The following is a 20,245-nucleotide window of genomic DNA, read 5'->3' as shown; positions in this document are numbered from 1 at the left end:
GGCCCGCCTACCCCTTCTCCATACGCCGACGTCTACTGGTGCTCAGCGCAGGAAATCCGCGCTTGACGCGACCTTCCTCTTCGCTTTCACCTGCCTTTGCGTGATTTGTGCACCCTCACTCATCATGTCCCCAAGCCGGGGGTGCACACACGAAACAACGACTCCTGCTCACCACACCGCACACGCCTCGGATGCGGCGTCACATGGGATGGCCCGTCACCGCCTCTCCGCCAGCGACGTGCCTACACGCACGTCAACGTACACAAACAGCCGCACCCCTCTGCCACCTCTTCCCACCCAACGCCAATCTCCTTGGCCACCATGTACACGCGCGACTGCAAAATGCCCTAGCCTCGCACTCTTCTCCCTTCACGCGACCCTCCACCCCCTGCGCAACACCTTGCACCCTTGGCATCTCCACCCCTTCAATACTTTTGTGCTCCTATCTGCGGCTCTCTACGGCCGCACTTTCCTGTTGGCCCCCCCCCTTCTTCTACCTCCAAGTGCATGAACGGGCAGTCGTGGAGCAGGCCACTGCCTATACGCAGACGCACACTCAGACACGCATTGCTACCCGTGCACACGTCAGTCGCCACCAGCACCACCCTCACCCCCACACCGGGCCATGACCGTGTTTTGGCTGGAGCAGTGGTGGAAGCGCAAGGATCACCGCAAGATCCGTGGCGCACGTGGCGCACGTTTTGCCTCGCTGCGCTTCCACGGCGCCTTCATCCTCAGCGTCCTCGTGCTGGTCGAGTACGTGTTCCGGTCGACGGACAACTTCACGGCGCGGCACTTCGCGGACCCGCCACTGCTGGCGCCGCCGCCGCTGCCCACGTCGCTCGGGTACTCGATGACAAGCGAGATGCCGCACTTGAAGTCGCTTGAGCTGGAGCGCGAGGCGCCAGCGCACCTACCGCGGAGCGGTCCCCTCGACCTCAAGGGCCTCCGCGGAGAGGGCCGTCCCTCGGGATGACCAGACATGCGAGGTGAGCTCACCTACGCGTTGCCCTGATGCCGCTGACTCCGTTCTCGCGGCGCGTATGCCCGCTCCCGCACCAGGGAAAGGCACGCGCACAGCAGGGCGGCGCGCGCCCCGCTCGGCAGCTGAGCGCCAACGGCGCAAGGCCTGCTGACGGCGTCCACACCGATCACTTGCTGCGGGTCGCAGCAGCACTATATCGGCACGGGCGGCACGGCGACCGGCTCTGCTAAAGAGACGAGTCGCACATGTGTGCACGCCCTGCTTCACCGCCAGCCACGAATTCGGTTCGAAGACACGCCGGCGCTCTGCCGAACCCCCGGGCACACGAAGGCCCCGACTGTTATGCACAGCCATCTCCCCTGCTAGCCGCTTCATCACCCTCTCTTGCACGCTTGCCCTTCCCCTTCCATCCCCGCCCTCACCAATCCTCCCCAACCCTCTCACGCGCCGCCCCCACACCCCACATAACACATGCGCACACGCACACGCAGGATCACCGCCCATATATCCATCGGCTCTCACCCCATATCCGCCCTCGCCTCACGCACACGCCCCTCTCCCAACGCTCTCCACACCCATCTTTGTTTTCTCTCTCCCCGCGCCCCCTCGCAGCCACCAGCCAGCCATGTCCTGCGGTAACGCCAAGATCAACTCTCCCGCGCCGTCCTTCGAGGAGGTGGCGCTCATGCCCAACGGCAGCTTCAAGAAGATCAGCCTCTCCTCCTACAAGGGCAAGTGGGTCGTGCTCTTCTTCTACCCGCTCGACTTTAGCTTCGTGTGCCCGACAGAGGTCATCGCGTTCTCCGACAGCGTGAGTCGCTTCAACGAGCTCAACTGCGAGGTCCTCGCGTGCTCGATAGACAGCGAGTACGCGCACCTGCAGTGGACGCTGCAGGACCGCAAGAAGGGCGGCCTCGGGACCATGGCGATCCCAATGCTAGCCGACAAGACCAAGAGCATCGCTCGTTCCTACGGCGTGCTGGAGGAGAGCCAGGGCGTGGCCTACCGCGGTCTCTTCATCATCGACCCCCATGGCATGCTGCGTCAGATCACCGTCAATGACATGCCGGTGGGCCGCAGCGTGGAGGAGGTTCTACGCCTGCTGGAGGCTTTTCAGTTCGTGGAGAAGCACGGCGAGGTGTGCCCCGCGAACTGGAAGAAGGGCGCCCCCACGATGAAGCCGGAACCGAATGCGTCTGTCGAGGGATACTTCAGCAAGCAGTAAACCTGTGAGCGTCGCAGGAGTCAGTGTGACCTCACCCGCCTCTGCCAGTGGGTGCGAGAGGGCGTGAGGGATTGTGGGAGGGCTGTAGGATATGATGCAGACAGCGATGAATGCAACTCCCACACACTGGCCCTCCTCAGCCCTCTCCACACAGACACACGCACGCATGTGCGGTGCTTCTGCTCCTTCATTTCCTGATGCGGTTTCTTTACTATTTATGTTTTCCCCTGTTTTGGTTTCGCGGAATATGGACGCACGAACGCAGAGAGCAGAGGCGCGACACACACACACGGGGCGCACACGTGTAAGCGACGGAGCGCGACACAGAGGGGAGAAGCCGGAAAGGATATATGAAATGAAGATGGTGTCCCGCACACACAGGCACGCACACGGGGCGAACGCGTGGCGCGTCCTTTCTATGGTTTCGCTGCTGCTGTTCGTGTTCTCGCTTCGCTGGTTGCAGTTCCGGCTCGTGCTGCCCTGCCTGCCACTCTTGGTCCGTGTCTGTCCGTGTCCGTGTCCGTGTGGGGGGGGGGGAGGAGTTTTTCACTCCCCCGGTCACCTCTACTGTTTTATTATTTATATGTTTATTTATTTCCATATTGACTCCTTTTCTGTTGTTCGTTGTTTGCCTGGTCTTTCCCATTCCCTCTTCTCGCGTGCGTGGGTGTGTGTCGGTGTCGGTGCCGGGACTGCGTGACAGTGCCTGTGGCTTGTATTCGGACGGCCACACACACCCGCACCTACACACACACCCGCACCTACACACACACACACCTACACACACACACACAGCAACAGCAACAGCAGCATCCATACGCACAGACCTACATAGGGAGAGAGAGAGAGGGGGGGAGGGAGGGGAATTCAATGCTGTCCTGCGGCTCTCATTGATCGAGCGATTGAAGAGGGGTCTATTATTTTGTTCGCTGTGCAGAGGTGGACGCACGCGTGTGGCGCTACGTCGGCGTGCGCCTCGCGGACTCGCTCCTCTATCCCTCTCCTTTCCCTCACCCCTCCGCCTCCCTGTGCCTTTCTCCAGCACTGTCTCGCCATCACTTCCCATTCTCCCCCTCATGCCACGCCTCCCGACCTGCGAGTGCCACCGCAGCATTCGACCCGTGCGCCGCTGAGAGTGGCATGGGGGCCAAGCGGAGGGGGCCTCCGCATGAAATCACAAAACGCGAAACCTGAAGGAGAGAGCGAGAGGTGAAGGCAAGGGACAAAGCTGTGCACCACTTCCGCCCCTGCATGAATACACCACCCCTGCTTCCTTCGCTCATCCCATCTCTGCCTCTCATCACACACCCCGCAGCCGGACAAACAAGCACGCACACTCAGACACGCATTGCTACCCGTGCACACGTCAGTCGCCACCAGCACCACCCTCACCCCCACACCGGGCCATGACCGTGTTTTGGCTGGAGCAGTGGTGGAAGCGCAAGGATCACCGCAAGATCCGTGGCGCACGTGGCGCACGTTTTGCCTCGCTGCGCTTCCACGGCGCCTTCATCCTCAGCGTCCTCGTGCTGGTCGAGTACGTGTTCCGGTCGACGGACAACTTCACGGCGCGGCACTTCGCGGACCCGCCACTGCTGGCGCCGCCGCCGCTGCCCACGTCGCTCGGGTACTCGATGACAAGCGAGATGCCGCACTTGAAGTCGCTTGAGCTGGAGCGCGAGGCGCCAGCGCACCTACCGCGGAGCGGTCCCCTCGACCTCAAGGGCCTCCGCGGAGAGGGCCGTCCCTCGGGATGACCAGACATGCGAGGTGAGCTCACCTACGCGTTGCCCTGATGCCGCTGACTCCGTTCTCGCGGCGCGTATGCCCGCTCCCGCACCAGGGAAAGGCACGCGCACAGCAGGGCGGCGCGCGCCCCGCTCGGCAGCTGAGCGCCAACGGCGCAAGGCCTGCTGACGGCGTCCACACCGATCACTTGCTGCGGGTCGCAGCAGCACTATATCGGCACGGGCGGCACGGCGACCGGCTCTGCTAAAGAGACGAGTCGCACATGTGTGCACGCCCTGCTTCACCGCCAGCCACGAATTCGGTTCGAAGACACGCCGGCGCTCTGCCGAACCCCCGGGCACACGAAGGCCCCGACTGTTATGCACAGCCATCTCCCCTGCTAGCCGCTTCATCACCCTCTCTTGCACGCTTGCCCTTCCCCTTCCATCCCCGCCCTCACCAATCCTCCCCAACCCTCTCACGCGCCGCCCCCACACCCCACATAACACATGCGCACACGCACACGCAGGATCACCGCCCATATATCCATCGGCTCTCACCCCATATCCGCCCTCGCCTCACGCACACGCCCCTCTCCCAACGCTCTCCACACCCATCTTTGTTTTCTCTCTCCCCGCGCCCCCTCGCAGCCACCAGCCAGCCATGTCCTGCGGTAACGCCAAGATCAACTCTCCCGCGCCGTCCTTCGAGGAGGTGGCGCTCATGCCCAACGGCAGCTTCAAGAAGATCAGCCTCTCCTCCTACAAGGGCAAGTGGGTCGTGCTCTTCTTCTACCCGCTCGACTTTAGCTTCGTGTGCCCGACAGAGGTCATCGCGTTCTCCGACAGCGTGAGTCGCTTCAACGAGCTCAACTGCGAGGTCCTCGCGTGCTCGATAGACAGCGAGTACGCGCACCTGCAGTGGACGCTGCAGGACCGCAAGAAGGGCGGCCTCGGGACCATGGCGATCCCAATGCTAGCCGACAAGACCAAGAGCATCGCTCGTTCCTACGGCGTGCTGGAGGAGAGCCAGGGCGTGGCCTACCGCGGTCTCTTCATCATCGACCCCCATGGCATGCTGCGTCAGATCACCGTCAATGACATGCCGGTGGGCCGCAGCGTGGAGGAGGTTCTACGCCTGCTGGAGGCTTTTCAGTTCGTGGAGAAGCACGGCGAGGTGTGCCCCGCGAACTGGAAGAAGGGCGACCCTGGCATGAAGGTCGACCACAACAAGTAAGCAGCAGATGCTGTGTCTGAGCTCACTTACAGCTGGACGGCCACACACCTGCCTCTTTACCGTCCCTTCCCTATTTAAACACAGTTCTATAGTTTTTTTTCTGCGCGCGCCGCTGCTTGCTGGAGGAGGATGTACGTCGGTGTGCTCTGGCGTCCCAGTGTTCGTGGGCTCCTGTGCCTGCCGTGCCGACGCGCTCACTCAAACGCATAGCCAGCACCACCACCACCCACACCCTTCCCTCCCAACGCTCCCTCTGTCGCTACAAGAGATGCCCCGGCACGAGTCTCCGTTTGTTTTCCTTCATTTTTTGCTGTTTTCGTTTTCCTTTGATGCCTTTTATATTTATATTCGGCGCGTGTATCCCCTGTCCAGGCGTTTGGTGTACGCGACAGACGGAGCGTGTCTGCAGGTGTGCCAGAGCGTGTGTGCGTATGCGTGGCCACCTACACGATATACATGTACATGCACCAGCCCCTCCCCCCCCCCCCGCACCCGAACAGAAAAACTACCACCCCAAACCTGCAGACGCGCCAGCAGAAGCACAAGGCCCGCCTACCCCTTCTCCATACGCCGACGTCTACTGGTGCTCAGCGCAGGAAATCCGCGCTTGACGCGACCTTCCTCTTCGCTTTCACCTGCCTTTGCGTGATTTGTGCACCCTCACTCATCATGTCCCCAAGCCGGGGGTGCACACACGAAACAACGACTCCTGCTCACCACACCGCACACGCCTCGGATGCGGCGTCACATGGGATGGCCCGTCACCGCCTCTCCGCCAGCGACGTGCCTACACGCACGTCAACGTACACAAACAGCCGCACCCCTCTGCCACCTCTTCCCACCCAACGCCAATCTCCTTGGCCACCATGTACACGCGCGACTGCAAAATGCCCTAGCCTCGCACTCTTCTCCCTTCACGCGACCCTCCACCCCCTGCGCAACACCTTGCACCCTTGGCATCTCCACCCCTTCAATACTTTTGTGCTCCTATCTGCGGCTCTCTACGGCCGCACTTTCCTGTTGGCCCCCCCCCTTCTTCTACCTCCAAGTGCATGAACGGGCAGTCGTGGAGCAGGCCACTGCCTATACGCAGACGCACACTCAGACACGCATTGCTACCCGTGCACACGTCAGTCGCCACCAGCACCACCCTCACCCCCACACCGGGCCATGACCGTGTTTTGGCTGGAGCAGTGGTGGAAGCGCAAGGATCACCGCAAGATCCGTGGCGCACGTGGCGCACGTTTTGCCTCGCTGCGCTTCCACGGCGCCTTCATCCTCAGCGTCCTCGTGCTGGTCGAGTACGTGTTCCGGTCGACGGACAACTTCACGGCGCGGCACTTCGCGGACCCGCCACTGCTGGCGCCGCCGCCGCTGCCCACGTCGCTCGGGTACTCGATGACAAGCGAGATGCCGCACTTGAAGTCGCTTGAGCTGGAGCGCGAGGCGCCAGCGCACCTACCGCGGAGCGGTCCCCTCGACCTCAAGGGCCTCCGCGGAGAGGGCCGTCCCTCGGGATGACCAGACATGCGAGGTGAGCTCACCTACGCGTTGCCCTGATGCCGCTGACTCCGTTCTCGCGGCGCGTATGCCCGCTCCCGCACCAGGGAAAGGCACGCGCACAGCAGGGCGGCGCGCGCCCCGCTCGGCAGCTGAGCGCCAACGGCGCAAGGCCTGCTGACGGCGTCCACACCGATCACTTGCTGCGGGTCGCAGCAGCACTATATCGGCACGGGCGGCACGGCGACCGGCTCTGCTAAAGAGACGAGTCGCACATGTGTGCACGCCCTGCTTCACCGCCAGCCACGAATTCGGTTCGAAGACACGCCGGCGCTCTGCCGAACCCCCGGGCACACGAAGGCCCCGACTGTTATGCACAGCCATCTCCCCTGCTAGCCGCTTCATCACCCTCTCTTGCACGCTTGCCCTTCCCCTTCCATCCCCGCCCTCACCAATCCTCCCCAACCCTCTCACGCGCCGCCCCCACACCCCACATAACACATGCGCACACGCACACGCAGGATCACCGCCCATATATCCATCGGCTCTCACCCCATATCCGCCCTCGCCTCACGCACACGCCCCTCTCCCAACGCTCTCCACACCCATCTTTGTTTTCTCTCTCCCCGCGCCCCCTCGCAGCCACCAGCCAGCCATGTCCTGCGGTAACGCCAAGATCAACTCTCCCGCGCCGTCCTTCGAGGAGGTGGCGCTCATGCCCAACGGCAGCTTCAAGAAGATCAGCCTCTCCTCCTACAAGGGCAAGTGGGTCGTGCTCTTCTTCTACCCGCTCGACTTCACCTTCGTGTGCCCGACAGAGGTCATCGCGTTCTCCGACAGCGTGAGTCGCTTCAACGAGCTCAACTGCGAGGTCCTCGCGTGCTCGATAGACAGCGAGTACGCGCACCTGCAGTGGACGCTGCAGGACCGCAAGAAGGGCGGCCTCGGGACCATGGCGATCCCAATGCTAGCCGACAAGACCAAGAGCATCGCTCGTTCCTACGGCGTGCTGGAGGAGAGCCAGGGCGTGGCCTACCGCGGTCTCTTCATCATCGACCCCCATGGCATGCTGCGTCAGATCACCGTCAATGACATGCCGGTGGGCCGCAGCGTGGAGGAGGTTCTACGCCTGCTGGAGGCTTTTCAGTTCGTGGAGAAGCACGGCGAGGTGTGCCCCGCGAACTGGAAGAAGGGCGCCCCCACGATGAAGCCGGAACCGAATGCGTCTGTCGAGGGATACTTCAGCAAGCAGTAAACCTGTGAGCGTCGCAGGAGTCAGTGTGACCTCACCCGCCTCTGCCAGTGGGTGCGAGAGGGCGTGAGGGATTGTGGGAGGGCTGTAGGATATGATGCAGACAGCGATGAATGCAACTCCCACACACTGGCCCTCCTCAGCCCTCTCCACACAGACACACGCACGCATGTGCGGTGCTTCTGCTCCTTCATTTCCTGATGCGGTTTCTTTACTATTTATGTTTTCCCCTGTTTTGGTTTCGCGGAATATGGACGCACGAACGCAGAGAGCAGAGGCGCGACACACACACACGGGGCGCACACGTGTAAGCGACGGAGCGCGACACAGAGGGGAGAAGCCGGAAAGGATATATGAAATGAAGATGGTGTCCCGCACACACAGGCACGCACACGGGGCGAACGCGTGGCGCGTCCTTTCTATGGTTTCGCTGCTGCTGTTCGTGTTCTCGCTTCGCTGGTTGCAGTTCCGGCTCGTGCTGCCCTGCCTGCCACTCTTGGTCCGTGTCTGTCCGTGTCCGTGTCCGTGTGGGGGGGGGGGAGGAGTTTTTCACTCCCCCGGTCACCTCTACTGTTTTATTATTTATATGTTTATTTATTTCCATATTGACTCCTTTTCTGTTGTTCGTTGTTTGCCTGGTCTTTCCCATTCCCTCTTCTCGCGTGCGTGGGTGTGTGTCGGTGTCGGTGCCGGGACTGCGTGACAGTGCCTGTGGCTTGTATTCGGACGGCCACACACACCCGCACCTACACACACACCCGCACCTACACACACACACACCTACACACACACACACAGCAACAGCAACAGCAGCATCCATACGCACAGACCTACATAGGGAGAGAGAGAGAGGGGGGGAGGGAGGGGAATTCAATGCTGTCCTGCGGCTCTCATTGATCGAGCGATTGAAGAGGGGTCTATTATTTTGTTCGCTGTGCAGAGGTGGACGCACGCGTGTGGCGCTACGTCGGCGTGCGCCTCGCGGACTCGCTCCTCTATCCCTCTCCTTTCCCTCACCCCTCCGCCTCCCTGTGCCTTTCTCCAGCACTGTCTCGCCATCACTTCCCATTCTCCCCCTCATGCCACGCCTCCCGACCTGCGAGTGCCACCGCAGCATTCGACCCGTGCGCCGCTGAGAGTGGCATGGGGGCCAAGCGGAGGGGGCCTCCGCATGAAATCACAAAACGCGAAACCTGAAGGAGAGAGCGAGAGGTGAAGGCAAGGGACAAAGCTGTGCACCACTTCCGCCCCTGCATGAATACACCACCCCTGCTTCCTTCGCTCATCCCATCTCTGCCTCTCATCACACACCCCGCAGCCGGACAAACAAGCACGCACACTCAGACACGCATTGCTACCCGTGCACACGTCAGTCGCCACCAGCACCACCCTCACCCCCACACCGGGCCATGACCGTGTTTTGGCTGGAGCAGTGGTGGAAGCGCAAGGATCACCGCAAGATCCGTGGCGCACGTGGCGCACGTTTTGCCTCGCTGCGCTTCCACGGCGCCTTCATCCTCAGCGTCCTCGTGCTGGTCGAGTACGTGTTCCGGTCGACGGACAACTTCACGGCGCGGCACTTCGCGGACCCGCCACTGCTGGCGCCGCCGCCGCTGCCCACGTCGCTCGGGTACTCGATGACAAGCGAGATGCCGCACTTGAAGTCGCTTGAGCTGGAGCGCGAGGCGCCAGCGCACCTACCGCGGAGCGGTCCCCTCGACCTCAAGGGCCTCCGCGGAGAGGGCCGTCCCTCGGGATGACCAGACATGCGAGGTGAGCTCACCTACGCGTTGCCCTGATGCCGCTGACTCCGTTCTCGCGGCGCGTATGCCCGCTCCCGCACCAGGGAAAGGCACGCGCACAGCAGGGCGGCGCGCGCCCCGCTCGGCAGCTGAGCGCCAACGGCGCAAGGCCTGCTGACGGCGTCCACACCGATCACTTGCTGCGGGTCGCAGCAGCACTATATCGGCACGGGCGGCACGGCGACCGGCTCTGCTAAAGAGACGAGTCGCACATGTGTGCACGCCCTGCTTCACCGCCAGCCACGAATTCGGTTCGAAGACACGCCGGCGCTCTGCCGAACCCCCGGGCACACGAAGGCCCCGACTGTTATGCACAGCCATCTCCCCTGCTAGCCGCTTCATCACCCTCTCTTGCACGCTTGCCCTTCCCCTTCCATCCCCGCCCTCACCAATCCTCCCCAACCCTCTCACGCGCCGCCCCCACACCCCACATAACACATGCGCACACGCACACGCAGGATCACCGCCCATATATCCATCGGCTCTCACCCCATATCCGCCCTCGCCTCACGCACACGCCCCTCTCCCAACGCTCTCCACACCCATCTTTGTTTTCTCTCTCCCCGCGCCCCCTCGCAGCCACCAGCCAGCCATGTCCTGCGGTAACGCCAAGATCAACTCTCCCGCGCCGTCCTTCGAGGAGGTGGCGCTCATGCCCAACGGCAGCTTCAAGAAGATCAGCCTCTCCTCCTACAAGGGCAAGTGGGTCGTGCTCTTCTTCTACCCGCTCGACTTTAGCTTCGTGTGCCCGACAGAGGTCATCGCGTTCTCCGACAGCGTGAGTCGCTTCAACGAGCTCAACTGCGAGGTCCTCGCGTGCTCGATAGACAGCGAGTACGCGCACCTGCAGTGGACGCTGCAGGACCGCAAGAAGGGCGGCCTCGGGACCATGGCGATCCCAATGCTAGCCGACAAGACCAAGAGCATCGCTCGTTCCTACGGCGTGCTGGAGGAGAGCCAGGGCGTGGCCTACCGCGGTCTCTTCATCATCGACCCCCATGGCATGCTGCGTCAGATCACCGTCAATGACATGCCGGTGGGCCGCAGCGTGGAGGAGGTTCTACGCCTGCTGGAGGCTTTTCAGTTCGTGGAGAAGCACGGCGAGGTGTGCCCCGCGAACTGGAAGAAGGGCGACCCTGGCATGAAGGTCGACCACAACAAGTAAGCAGCAGATGCTGTGTCTGAGCTCACTTACAGCTGGACGGCCACACACCTGCCTCTTTACCGTCCCTTCCCTATTTAAACACAGTTCTATAGTTTTTTTTCTGCGCGCGCCGCTGCTTGCTGGAGGAGGATGTACGTCGGTGTGCTCTGGCGTCCCAGTGTTCGTGGGCTCCTGTGCCTGCCGTGCCGACGCGCTCACTCAAACGCATAGCCAGCACCACCACCACCCACACCCTTCCCTCCCAACGCTCCCTCTGTCGCTACAAGAGATGCCCCGGCACGAGTCTCCGTTTGTTTTCCTTCATTTTTTGCTGTTTTCGTTTTCCTTTGATGCCTTTTATATTTATATTCGGCGCGTGTATCCCCTGTCCAGGCGTTTGGTGTACGCGACAGACGGAGCGTGTCTGCAGGTGTGCCAGAGCGTGTGTGCGTATGCGTGGCCACCTACACGATATACATGTACATGCACCAGCCCCTCCCCCCCCCCCCGCACCCGAACAGAAAAACTACCACCCCAAACCTGCAGACGCGCCAGCAGAAGCACAAGGCCCGCCTACCCCTTCTCCATACGCCGACGTCTACTGGTGCTCAGCGCAGGAAATCCGCGCTTGACGCGACCTTCCTCTTCGCTTTCACCTGCCTTTGCGTGATTTGTGCACCCTCACTCATCATGTCCCCAAGCCGGGGGTGCACACACGAAACAACGACTCCTGCTCACCACACCGCACACGCCTCGGATGCGGCGTCACATGGGATGGCCCGTCACCGCCTCTCCGCCAGCGACGTGCCTACACGCACGTCAACGTACACAAACAGCCGCACCCCTCTGCCACCTCTTCCCACCCAACGCCAATCTCCTTGGCCACCATGTACACGCGCGACTGCAAAATGCCCTAGCCTCGCACTCTTCTCCCTTCACGCGACCCTCCACCCCCTGCGCAACACCTTGCACCCTTGGCATCTCCACCCCTTCAATACTTTTGTGCTCCTATCTGCGGCTCTCTACGGCCGCACTTTCCTGTTGGCCCCCCCCCTTCTTCTACCTCCAAGTGCATGAACGGGCAGTCGTGGAGCAGGCCACTGCCTATACGCAGACGCACACTCAGACACGCATTGCTACCCGTGCACACGTCAGTCGCCACCAGCACCACCCTCACCCCCACACCGGGCCATGACCGTGTTTTGGCTGGAGCAGTGGTGGAAGCGCAAGGATCACCGCAAGATCCGTGGCGCACGTGGCGCACGTTTTGCCTCGCTGCGCTTCCACGGCGCCTTCATCCTCAGCGTCCTCGTGCTGGTCGAGTACGTGTTCCGGTCGACGGACAACTTCACGGCGCGGCACTTCGCGGACCCGCCACTGCTGGCGCCGCCGCCGCTGCCCACGTCGCTCGGGTACTCGATGACAAGCGAGATGCCGCACTTGAAGTCGCTTGAGCTGGAGCGCGAGGCGCCAGCGCACCTACCGCGGAGCGGTCCCCTCGACCTCAAGGGCCTCCGCGGAGAGGGCCGTCCCTCGGGATGACCAGACATGCGAGGTGAGCTCACCTACGCGTTGCCCTGATGCCGCTGACTCCGTTCTCGCGGCGCGTATGCCCGCTCCCGCACCAGGGAAAGGCACGCGCACAGCAGGGCGGCGCGCGCCCCGCTCGGCAGCTGAGCGCCAACGGCGCAAGGCCTGCTGACGGCGTCCACACCGATCACTTGCTGCGGGTCGCAGCAGCACTATATCGGCACGGGCGGCACGGCGACCGGCTCTGCTAAAGAGACGAGTCGCACATGTGTGCACGCCCTGCTTCACCGCCAGCCACGAATTCGGTTCGAAGACACGCCGGCGCTCTGCCGAACCCCCGGGCACACGAAGGCCCCGACTGTTATGCACAGCCATCTCCCCTGCTAGCCGCTTCATCACCCTCTCTTGCACGCTTGCCCTTCCCCTTCCATCCCCGCCCTCACCAATCCTCCCCAACCCTCTCACGCGCCGCCCCCACACCCCACATAACACATGCGCACACGCACACGCAGGATCACCGCCCATATATCCATCGGCTCTCACCCCATATCCGCCCTCGCCTCACGCACACGCCCCTCTCCCAACGCTCTCCACACCCATCTTTGTTTTCTCTCTCCCCGCGCCCCCTCGCAGCCACCAGCCAGCCATGTCCTGCGGTAACGCCAAGATCAACTCTCCCGCGCCGTCCTTCGAGGAGGTGGCGCTCATGCCCAACGGCAGCTTCAAGAAGATCAGCCTCTCCTCCTACAAGGGCAAGTGGGTCGTGCTCTTCTTCTACCCGCTCGACTTTAGCTTCGTGTGCCCGACAGAGGTCATCGCGTTCTCCGACAGCGTGAGTCGCTTCAACGAGCTCAACTGCGAGGTCCTCGCGTGCTCGATAGACAGCGAGTACGCGCACCTGCAGTGGACGCTGCAGGACCGCAAGAAGGGCGGCCTCGGGACCATGGCGATCCCAATGCTAGCCGACAAGACCAAGAGCATCGCTCGTTCCTACGGCGTGCTGGAGGAGAGCCAGGGCGTGGCCTACCGCGGTCTCTTCATCATCGACCCCCATGGCATGCTGCGTCAGATCACCGTCAATGACATGCCGGTGGGCCGCAGCGTGGAGGAGGTTCTACGCCTGCTGGAGGCTTTTCAGTTCGTGGAGAAGCACGGCGAGGTGTGCCCCGCGAACTGGAAGAAGGGCGCCCCCACGATGAAGCCGGAACCGAATGCGTCTGTCGAGGGATACTTCAGCAAGCTCTGAGACGCGAGGCATGCCAACCTGCGGTGCGTACCGGGCTCAGTCATTGGTCACACCCACGGCCGCGTGTCATTTTTCTTTTGGCGGGCAAGTGCCCAGGCTGGCTCTCCGCGTCCTTGCCGCCCCCTATCGGAACGACAACGGTGCGATGGCAGTGGTGGCCTCCGTCCCCGACCCCGCCGACCATCAGCCACCGCCTCCCTTCATGTGGGTGTGCTACACTCGCAGTTGCGCGTCGCGTTGTGGTGTTGTAGTTTTGTTTTCTTGCACGCGTGCGTCCCCGCGAGACGTTTTTTTTTCAGCTTATGATCTATTCGCCGTCATGGCACTCGGTGGGGCGCACACGTATACACCGCATAATGCGTGGTATCCCGGAGTCACCCGTACACCCCGTCCACACACACACACGCACACACACTCTGTCTCTGGGAAGCAGGCAGGCCGCCCACACCACCACATCCCATCCCCTGCCAACGCCAAGCCGCCTCTGGTGGGATAGCAGGGTGGGGCGCTTACTAGGTATGGAGCTCGGAGCGCCCCATCGCTACGGATGTCGGCGGTGAGGTCCTGCACGGTGCTGCGTCGGAGCGACCTGCGACCGCGCACACGCCTGTGCCGTCCATGTGATGGGCAGAGTGTCGGCGTGACTCGAACGCATCTCGCCCCCGGCCCTCACACTGCCCACTGGTGGGGGAGTCTGAGTGCCACCCACCCACCCACCCCCCGAGGGGGGATGCACCAGGGATGGCGACCTGCGAAGAGCCGGGTGGGCGGACAGAGTTTGATGCAGGGGCCGCGCTCAGACGACGGAGTCGGCGCACCGCTGTAACGCGGGTGTCGGCGGCTGCGTCGCACCAGGGGGTGGGGGTAGAGAGTGGCGCGGGGTTTCGAGCCCGTGTCATGCTGCCGCAGGGAATGGGACACGCACACACGCGCGCACGTGTTGTGGAAACGAGAAAGACATCGCCTGTGATTCTCGGGTACGGGATGTAGATGGTCATGAAGGCTGGGTTGGGGGGCACCACAGAGGAGCGCATGTAGAAAGGGAGGCTGTCTTGGATGGGAAAGGTTCCCTTAATGTATTCCACCTTGCGCTGCCCTACCCATCACCCAGCACCACCCACCTCTCCTTGCACCTCCCTCCCTCTCGCACCTACCTCTCACCATGCAGGATGTAAGCACATGCCCAAGCCAAAAATGGCCGTGTGTTAGCGTGTCTGTGTCTCTCTGTTGAGCTCGTATGCGTGTGCGTGTGTGTATGTGTATGTGTGTATGTGCGGTCTTCCTAGTGGATCGCCACCGAATCTCTTCCTGATGTGGTGCGCTCTTTTTTATTTTTAGGAGTGGTGCGATACGCGAGGGTGGCAAAGCAGCGCGGCGCGCTCATCCCGCCCCCTCAAGGTGTCCGCCTGCTCCCTCCCCCGCATCTGCTGTTCGCAGCCGTGCTCTGTCTGGGTGCATCCCTTCGGCTTGATGGCTGGTTTGTGGTGTACGCACCCGTCCCCGCCCCCCCCCCTGTGGCTTGGCGGCGCCGTCAGTGGGAACGTATGCGCGACGGTTCTGCACCGATGGACGGCAGCGATGGAAGAGAACGCAGGAGAAGGGGTGCAGGCACGTCTTGGTAGCGCATCGAGCACCGAGAGAAACAGCAGAGCGGCGAGGGGAGGCGTCTTTGCCACGTGTTTCTCTGCCTCCCCCGCCCTCTCCTCCGCTCATCGGACATCCCCTCCTCCTCCCACAATGAGGCCGACGAGCTTTCCCTTCTTCTTTTACTTGGTGGACGCCGGTACATTTGCATAGATGCACGGTGACGGCCTACAGATGTGTTTCTCACTGAGCCTCTTCCACCTCACCTATCTCTCTCCCTCATTCTGCGTCCTCCTCATCCAAAACTCCATGAGCAGCGGACCCGCACGGAGAGGTCCTCGCAGGGTGCTCGTTTTCTACTTTGTTGCGCTGTCTCCGTGTTTGGGGCACCTCCCTAACTTTTCACCAAACCCGGTACGCCCAGCCGCACGCACAGCCAGACACGCGCTGATGAGTCTTCAGTTTTACGATGGGGGGTCCTTTGCGGACTGCCCATTCATTCAGTACCCGCACGGCATGGGGAAGCAGCGAGCACCCGCCATGGTGCTCGCTGCCGCCGCGGCTGTCACCCAGGAGACGACAAGCACAAGTTTTCCGATGGCGGCGACAGTGCGCCGCGTTCCAGGCGCCGCGGGTGCTGCTCAGGTCAGCAGAAGCGGCCCACTGGCATCAGCATACTCGTCCCTACAGCCCTCCTCCTCAGAGGCCCTGACGGTGGTCCCACACGCGACTTCCGCGCTGAGGTATGGCACTTCAGCTCTTGCCACGACCACCTCTTCCTCCACGACAGGTGAAACGGCTGAAGAGACAACAGCGCGTACCGCACAGATGCTTCAAGAAACCCTGGCCGCTGCTCGCCAGACCACAGAGGTGTTCGATAGCCACAGTCTCGCTGTGCAGAGCCGTCTCCGCTCCGCCTCGAACAAGTCGAACAGCCAGGCGCTCGCGCTGACGATCACGGCGGCGGGCGGCAGCTCCACCGGCGTCGATGGAGCGACGCGTGACCCGGGCCCCATTGTGCGCTCGCCGACGACGGAAAAAAAGTCCCTCTTCACAGATGCCCTGCTGCTGCGCTCCGGCGGCCGCAGCAGCAACCACAACAACAAGGGGCAGCAGGCGGGCGATGGCGGCAGCGCATCCGTCGACCTGGCTGCGAGCACGTCCGCTTCGTCAATGATGCTGGCGGCGGTCTCGGTGCACAGCGCTGGTAGAGGTGGCGCCGCCGTCGTCTCGGCCAACAACCGCAAGGTGGTGGTCCCGTTCTGCGTGAGCAGCTGGCAGAATCGTAAAAAGCTGATCGTGCCGGTGGAGCAGCGTCTTGCCCAGCAGCAGGATGACCGACTGGATCCTGGCAGCGGCATCGGTGATGCCGTGATGGACCTGGCGGTAGCGATGCAGCAGGCATCGAAGGAGGTGGCCGCGGAGCTGGCAGAGAAGGAGAGGGCAAAGGCAGAGGAAGAAGAGCGCCGCCAAGCCGCGCTGGAGGCAGCGGAGGCGGAGAAGGCACGTCAGCTGCTCGAGCAGAAGGCGGCCGAGCTTGCAGCCCATGCGCAGCGCCGGGAGACACGGGAGCAGCGGATGGTGCGAATCCGGCTGGAGCGCGAGCTGCGAGAGCAGGAAAAGCTGGCGAAGCAGCAGCAGCGACTGCGCGAACGGGCCGCCACGAGGCTGAACATCACCGTGGAGGATCTCGAGGCGGACGAGCAGCTACTAAGATCTGTAGAGGAAGCTTCTGTATACGCGAAGAGCGGTAGTGGTGGTATGGCCTCGGCCGACCCCACGGGGGCGCCATCGTCCAAGGAGAAGCAAGAGTCATTCGGGGGATCCGGCCGACAAGTACCCGGCGACAACGGCGACGACGACGGCGACGGCACCGTAGGCGGTAGCAGGAAGCCTGCCGTGCGCGGCGGCGTCTTCGCGAATGCGGTAATCAGCAACGAGGGCATTCAGCGCGAGATGCAGGCACTCGCCGAAGTGGAGCAGCAGCAGCACCACCACCACGATGGCATTCGTTTGCGCGAGGACGACGAGGCGAGTGCCGCCGATGACGACGACGATGACGGCGGCAGCTTCCAGCTCAACAAGTTCGTCAAGAAGAAGCAACGTCTGTGACGAGCGCAGGCGAGAGCTTGATCGATGTGTCCACGTTGATGGTAAAAGGAGGTGCCCAAGGTATAGCTTGGTATGTGTGTGTGTGTGTGTGTGTGCGTGTGTGTGTGTGTGTGTGTGTGTGTGTATGTGCGCATGTGCCTGCCAATGTCTGTCTGTGCGGGTGTGTGCTGAGCGCGCTCTGAGCGTGGACAGCTCAACCTTTGAAAAAAAGGGTGCAACTGCGGGAGCGAAGGGGAGAGCGAGTCGCCGTCTGTAGTTACGGTGACGGCGTTCTCCGCAGCCCACGGCGTACCCTCCCCCTCTTCTTCTCTCCACGGCCACCACTGTGTAGCCGACGCCATGCCCCTTCTCCTTCTTCCTCGACTCTGTCCACCTCTCCCTTCCTGCCACCTGTACGGTCCTTCCTGGCCTTTCTTCGCTCATCCTCATACGTCTTCCCGTGACGGCGTCCATACATGCATGCATGCATGTGCACAACTTCTCAGCTTTCTGCTGTCGTTGTTGCTTTTGTTTTTTTTTGATGGTTGTTTGCGTGGGGTGCACGTAATCGGCGATCTACTTCATCGTGTGGGCCTTCCGTGTTTGTGTGTCTGTGCGTGCGTCGACTTATCATCATCTATACGGCGCCTCTGGCTGTGTGGTCAGTGTCTCTCGTCCTACCCACCCACACCCTTTCTCTCTCTCTACATACATCCACACGCACCAACACCAGTAACCACAGGCCCAGAGAAAACGCAAGAAAATCGGCCAGCAATCACGCAACACCTCTGCTTACAGACACACACATGCACACACACACACACACACATCCGCCTCTTCCCCTTCACCCCCTTCCTTCCACCTTCTTCACAGTACCACCCTCACTCAAGCCTAATACCTATACATATATGTATTAAGATAGTAAGCGTCGCCAGGAGAAGCCCAACAGTCGACAAGGCAGCGTCCATCTTCTGTCTGTCTAACGGTTCCTTATCTACTGGTTTTTTTTTTCTTAGGTGGTGGCGTCACGAGCATCACTGTCTCCCTCCCTCCTTCCCTCCTTCCGCGTGCACGTGTGTGTGTGTGTGTGTGTGCGTCCGTTGTTGAGTTGGCTATAACTGCTGTTTCTTTTTCTGTTGCATAATCTTCACAGCCGAGTGGTGCTCAACACACAGGCACACGCACGCGCACGGAAACTCAAACCGCCAAGCAACGAAAGAAGAGAGAGACGCGAATGCTGCAGCGTTCTCTGGCTCGGCTGTGCGCCGCGGCGCAGAGGCAGGGCAACAAGGCGCTCGCGGCGGAGGGTCGCTCATTCGCCTTAGTGAACCGCGAGGTCACCGCCATCAAGGAGCACATTCAGTCGCTCGTGACCAACACGAACAACGAGGTGCTCGACCATGCCGGCAAGTATGTGCTGGCTGCCGGCGGCAAGCTGATGCGTCCAGCGCTGGTGGTGCTCATGGCGCATGCGATGCTGCCGCTCGACGTGAGTGCACATCTCCTTGAGGAGCCGATCGGGTCGCTGGACGAGGTGACGCCGGGCACCATCCTGCCCTTCTTACGGCTGGCAGAGGTCACGGAGCTCATCCATACAGCGTCGCTGCTGCACGACGACGTCATCGACAACACCGACACGCGTCGCGGACGCCCCGCATTACACAAAGTCTACGACGCCAAGCGTGCGGTGCTCGCCGGTGACTACATGCTGGCCCGCGCGTCCTTCTACATTGCCACGCTGCAGGTGCCACGCATCGTCATTCTCATGACGACAGCGCTGGAGGAGCTGACATCTGGTGAGCTTATGCAGATGGACGGCTGCTTCGACATCCCGCGCTACGAGCAGAAGAGTTTCTGCAAGACGGCGTCGCTCATCGCCAACTCGCTCGCTTCCACGGCGGTGCTGGCGGGCCCGGGCAATGAGGCGCTGGAGCAGACGGCCTTCGACTTTGGCAAGCACCTTGGCATCGCCTTCCAGATCCTCGACGACTGCCTTGACATCACCGGCGACGAGAAGATGCTGGGGAAGCCGAAGCTGGTGGACATGAAGGAGGGTATCGCAACGATACCAGTGCTTCTCGTGGCGCGGCGCAACGCGAAGGTGGCTGAGATGGTGTGCCGCCGCTTCGCTGAGCCGGGCGACGCGGAGTTCTGCCTGGAGGCAGTGGAAAAGGAAGGTGCGGTGGCCGAGGCCATGCACCGCGCGGACGAGCACTGCCGGCTTGGGTTGGAGTCGCTGCACAAATTGCACCACTCGCCCGCGCGCGACGCACTCGAGAGCGCGCTGTCGATGGTGATGAACCGCAAGTCGTGAGCCGCGCCCGTGTGTGTGCGTGTGTGATCTGCCTCGAGGTGTCTTTCTGCTTTACTGCGCTGCACGGGCGTTGGCGCCTCCGCTGTTGTCGGTGAGGTTCACCATCTCGAGGCCGCTCCCAACTGAGGAGGGAACAGCTCTTCCTCTCCCTCTATTCACCGAGGTTGGTGCAGAGAGGAAGGCAGCGACGGGCAGGCGGACATGGACGCACGGAGCAGAAAGTGGAAAGGTGGCAGCTGCTGCACGGCTGCCACCTTTGGCCGTCTCCCTTTCTCACGGGCTGCCAACTCCACTGAGCAGCCATAGAGAGGGATTGATGCAGCAGACGCCTGCTGCTGAGAGAGGGCGGGGAGACAGCAGCAATCAGCTCCCTTTTGGGCGGTTTCACGGCCTTGATATACCGTTGGATGCGGCTTTATGCAGGGCGTTCATCCTTCTTCAACGCGCTCCCTTTCATGGTCGCCGCGTCCTCCCGACACCATCCTCCATCCCCCCCCCCTCCCTCTCCCCCCCCCACACACACACAGCGCTGTTACACACAACCGGGCAAGCAAGGCGCACTGCCGACATGGGTGGCAGCAGCTGCAGTTAAGTTGGAACTTTTACTC

The 20,245-nt window shown here is 62.0% G+C and overlaps 12 protein-coding genes across 12 annotated transcripts; all 12 read left to right on the top strand.

Moving 5' to 3' along the window:
- Window positions 1-625: 625 nt before the first annotated feature.
- LMJF_15_1130 (putative developmentally regulated protein) lies at window positions 626-976 on the top strand (the record flags this gene model as incomplete). The annotated part of the gene is made up of 1 exon (XM_001681975.1): window positions 626-976. The coding sequence occupies one exon, from the start codon at window positions 626-628 to the stop codon at window positions 974-976; it is 351 nt and encodes a 116-aa protein (XP_001682027.1).
- Window positions 977-1,610: 634 nt separating this feature from the next.
- TRYP5 (tryparedoxin peroxidase) lies at window positions 1,611-2,210 on the top strand (the record flags this gene model as incomplete). Its single annotated transcript, XM_001681974.1, has 1 exon — window positions 1,611-2,210. The coding sequence occupies one exon, from the start codon at window positions 1,611-1,613 to the stop codon at window positions 2,208-2,210; it is 600 nt and encodes a 199-aa protein (XP_001682026.1).
- Window positions 2,211-3,616: 1,406 nt separating this feature from the next.
- Window positions 3,617-3,967, top strand: LMJF_15_1110 (putative developmentally regulated protein; the record flags this gene model as incomplete). The annotated part of the gene is made up of 1 exon (XM_001681973.1): window positions 3,617-3,967. One exon carries the CDS (start codon window positions 3,617-3,619, stop codon window positions 3,965-3,967), a length of 351 nt encoding a protein of 116 aa, XP_001682025.1.
- A 634-nt stretch (window positions 3,968-4,601) lies between these two features.
- TRYP4 (tryparedoxin peroxidase) lies at window positions 4,602-5,174 on the top strand (the record flags this gene model as incomplete). Its single annotated transcript, XM_001681972.1, has 1 exon — window positions 4,602-5,174. The coding sequence occupies one exon, from the start codon at window positions 4,602-4,604 to the stop codon at window positions 5,172-5,174; it is 573 nt and encodes a 190-aa protein (XP_001682024.1).
- A 1,170-nt stretch (window positions 5,175-6,344) lies between these two features.
- LMJF_15_1090 (putative developmentally regulated protein) lies at window positions 6,345-6,695 on the top strand (the record flags this gene model as incomplete). The annotated part of the gene is made up of 1 exon (XM_001681971.1): window positions 6,345-6,695. The coding sequence occupies one exon, from the start codon at window positions 6,345-6,347 to the stop codon at window positions 6,693-6,695; it is 351 nt and encodes a 116-aa protein (XP_001682023.1).
- A 634-nt stretch (window positions 6,696-7,329) lies between these two features.
- On the top strand, window positions 7,330-7,929 carry TRYP3 (tryparedoxin peroxidase; the record flags this gene model as incomplete). Its single annotated transcript, XM_001681970.1, has 1 exon — window positions 7,330-7,929. One exon carries the CDS (start codon window positions 7,330-7,332, stop codon window positions 7,927-7,929), a length of 600 nt encoding a protein of 199 aa, XP_001682022.1.
- A 1,406-nt stretch (window positions 7,930-9,335) lies between these two features.
- Window positions 9,336-9,686, top strand: LMJF_15_1070 (putative developmentally regulated protein; the record flags this gene model as incomplete). Its single annotated transcript, XM_001681969.1, has 1 exon — window positions 9,336-9,686. The coding sequence occupies one exon, from the start codon at window positions 9,336-9,338 to the stop codon at window positions 9,684-9,686; it is 351 nt and encodes a 116-aa protein (XP_001682021.1).
- A 634-nt stretch (window positions 9,687-10,320) lies between these two features.
- TRYP2 (tryparedoxin peroxidase) lies at window positions 10,321-10,893 on the top strand (the record flags this gene model as incomplete). The annotated part of the gene is made up of 1 exon (XM_001681968.1): window positions 10,321-10,893. The coding sequence occupies one exon, from the start codon at window positions 10,321-10,323 to the stop codon at window positions 10,891-10,893; it is 573 nt and encodes a 190-aa protein (XP_001682020.1).
- Window positions 10,894-12,063: 1,170 nt separating this feature from the next.
- On the top strand, window positions 12,064-12,414 carry LMJF_15_1050 (putative developmentally regulated protein; the record flags this gene model as incomplete). Its single annotated transcript, XM_001681967.1, has 1 exon — window positions 12,064-12,414. One exon carries the CDS (start codon window positions 12,064-12,066, stop codon window positions 12,412-12,414), a length of 351 nt encoding a protein of 116 aa, XP_001682019.1.
- Window positions 12,415-13,048: 634 nt separating this feature from the next.
- TRYP1 (tryparedoxin peroxidase) lies at window positions 13,049-13,648 on the top strand (the record flags this gene model as incomplete). The annotated part of the gene is made up of 1 exon (XM_001681966.1): window positions 13,049-13,648. The coding sequence occupies one exon, from the start codon at window positions 13,049-13,051 to the stop codon at window positions 13,646-13,648; it is 600 nt and encodes a 199-aa protein (XP_001682018.1).
- A 2,412-nt stretch (window positions 13,649-16,060) lies between these two features.
- Window positions 16,061-17,344, top strand: LMJF_15_1030 (conserved hypothetical protein; the record flags this gene model as incomplete). Its single annotated transcript, XM_001681965.1, has 1 exon — window positions 16,061-17,344. The coding sequence occupies one exon, from the start codon at window positions 16,061-16,063 to the stop codon at window positions 17,342-17,344; it is 1,284 nt and encodes a 427-aa protein (XP_001682017.1).
- A 1,213-nt stretch (window positions 17,345-18,557) lies between these two features.
- Window positions 18,558-19,637, top strand: LMJF_15_1020 (putative solanesyl-diphosphate synthase; the record flags this gene model as incomplete). The annotated part of the gene is made up of 1 exon (XM_001681964.1): window positions 18,558-19,637. The coding sequence occupies one exon, from the start codon at window positions 18,558-18,560 to the stop codon at window positions 19,635-19,637; it is 1,080 nt and encodes a 359-aa protein (XP_001682016.1).
- Window positions 19,638-20,245: the final 608 nt, after the last annotated feature.

This window comes from Leishmania major, chromosome 15 (assembly GCF_000002725.2).
Source record: "Leishmania major strain Friedlin complete genome, chromosome 15".
Lineage (NCBI taxonomy): Eukaryota > Euglenozoa > Kinetoplastea > Trypanosomatida > Trypanosomatidae > Leishmania > Leishmania major.
The sequence above is the reverse complement of the archived record's forward strand: the minus strand, read 5'-3'. Positions and strand labels throughout refer to the sequence as shown.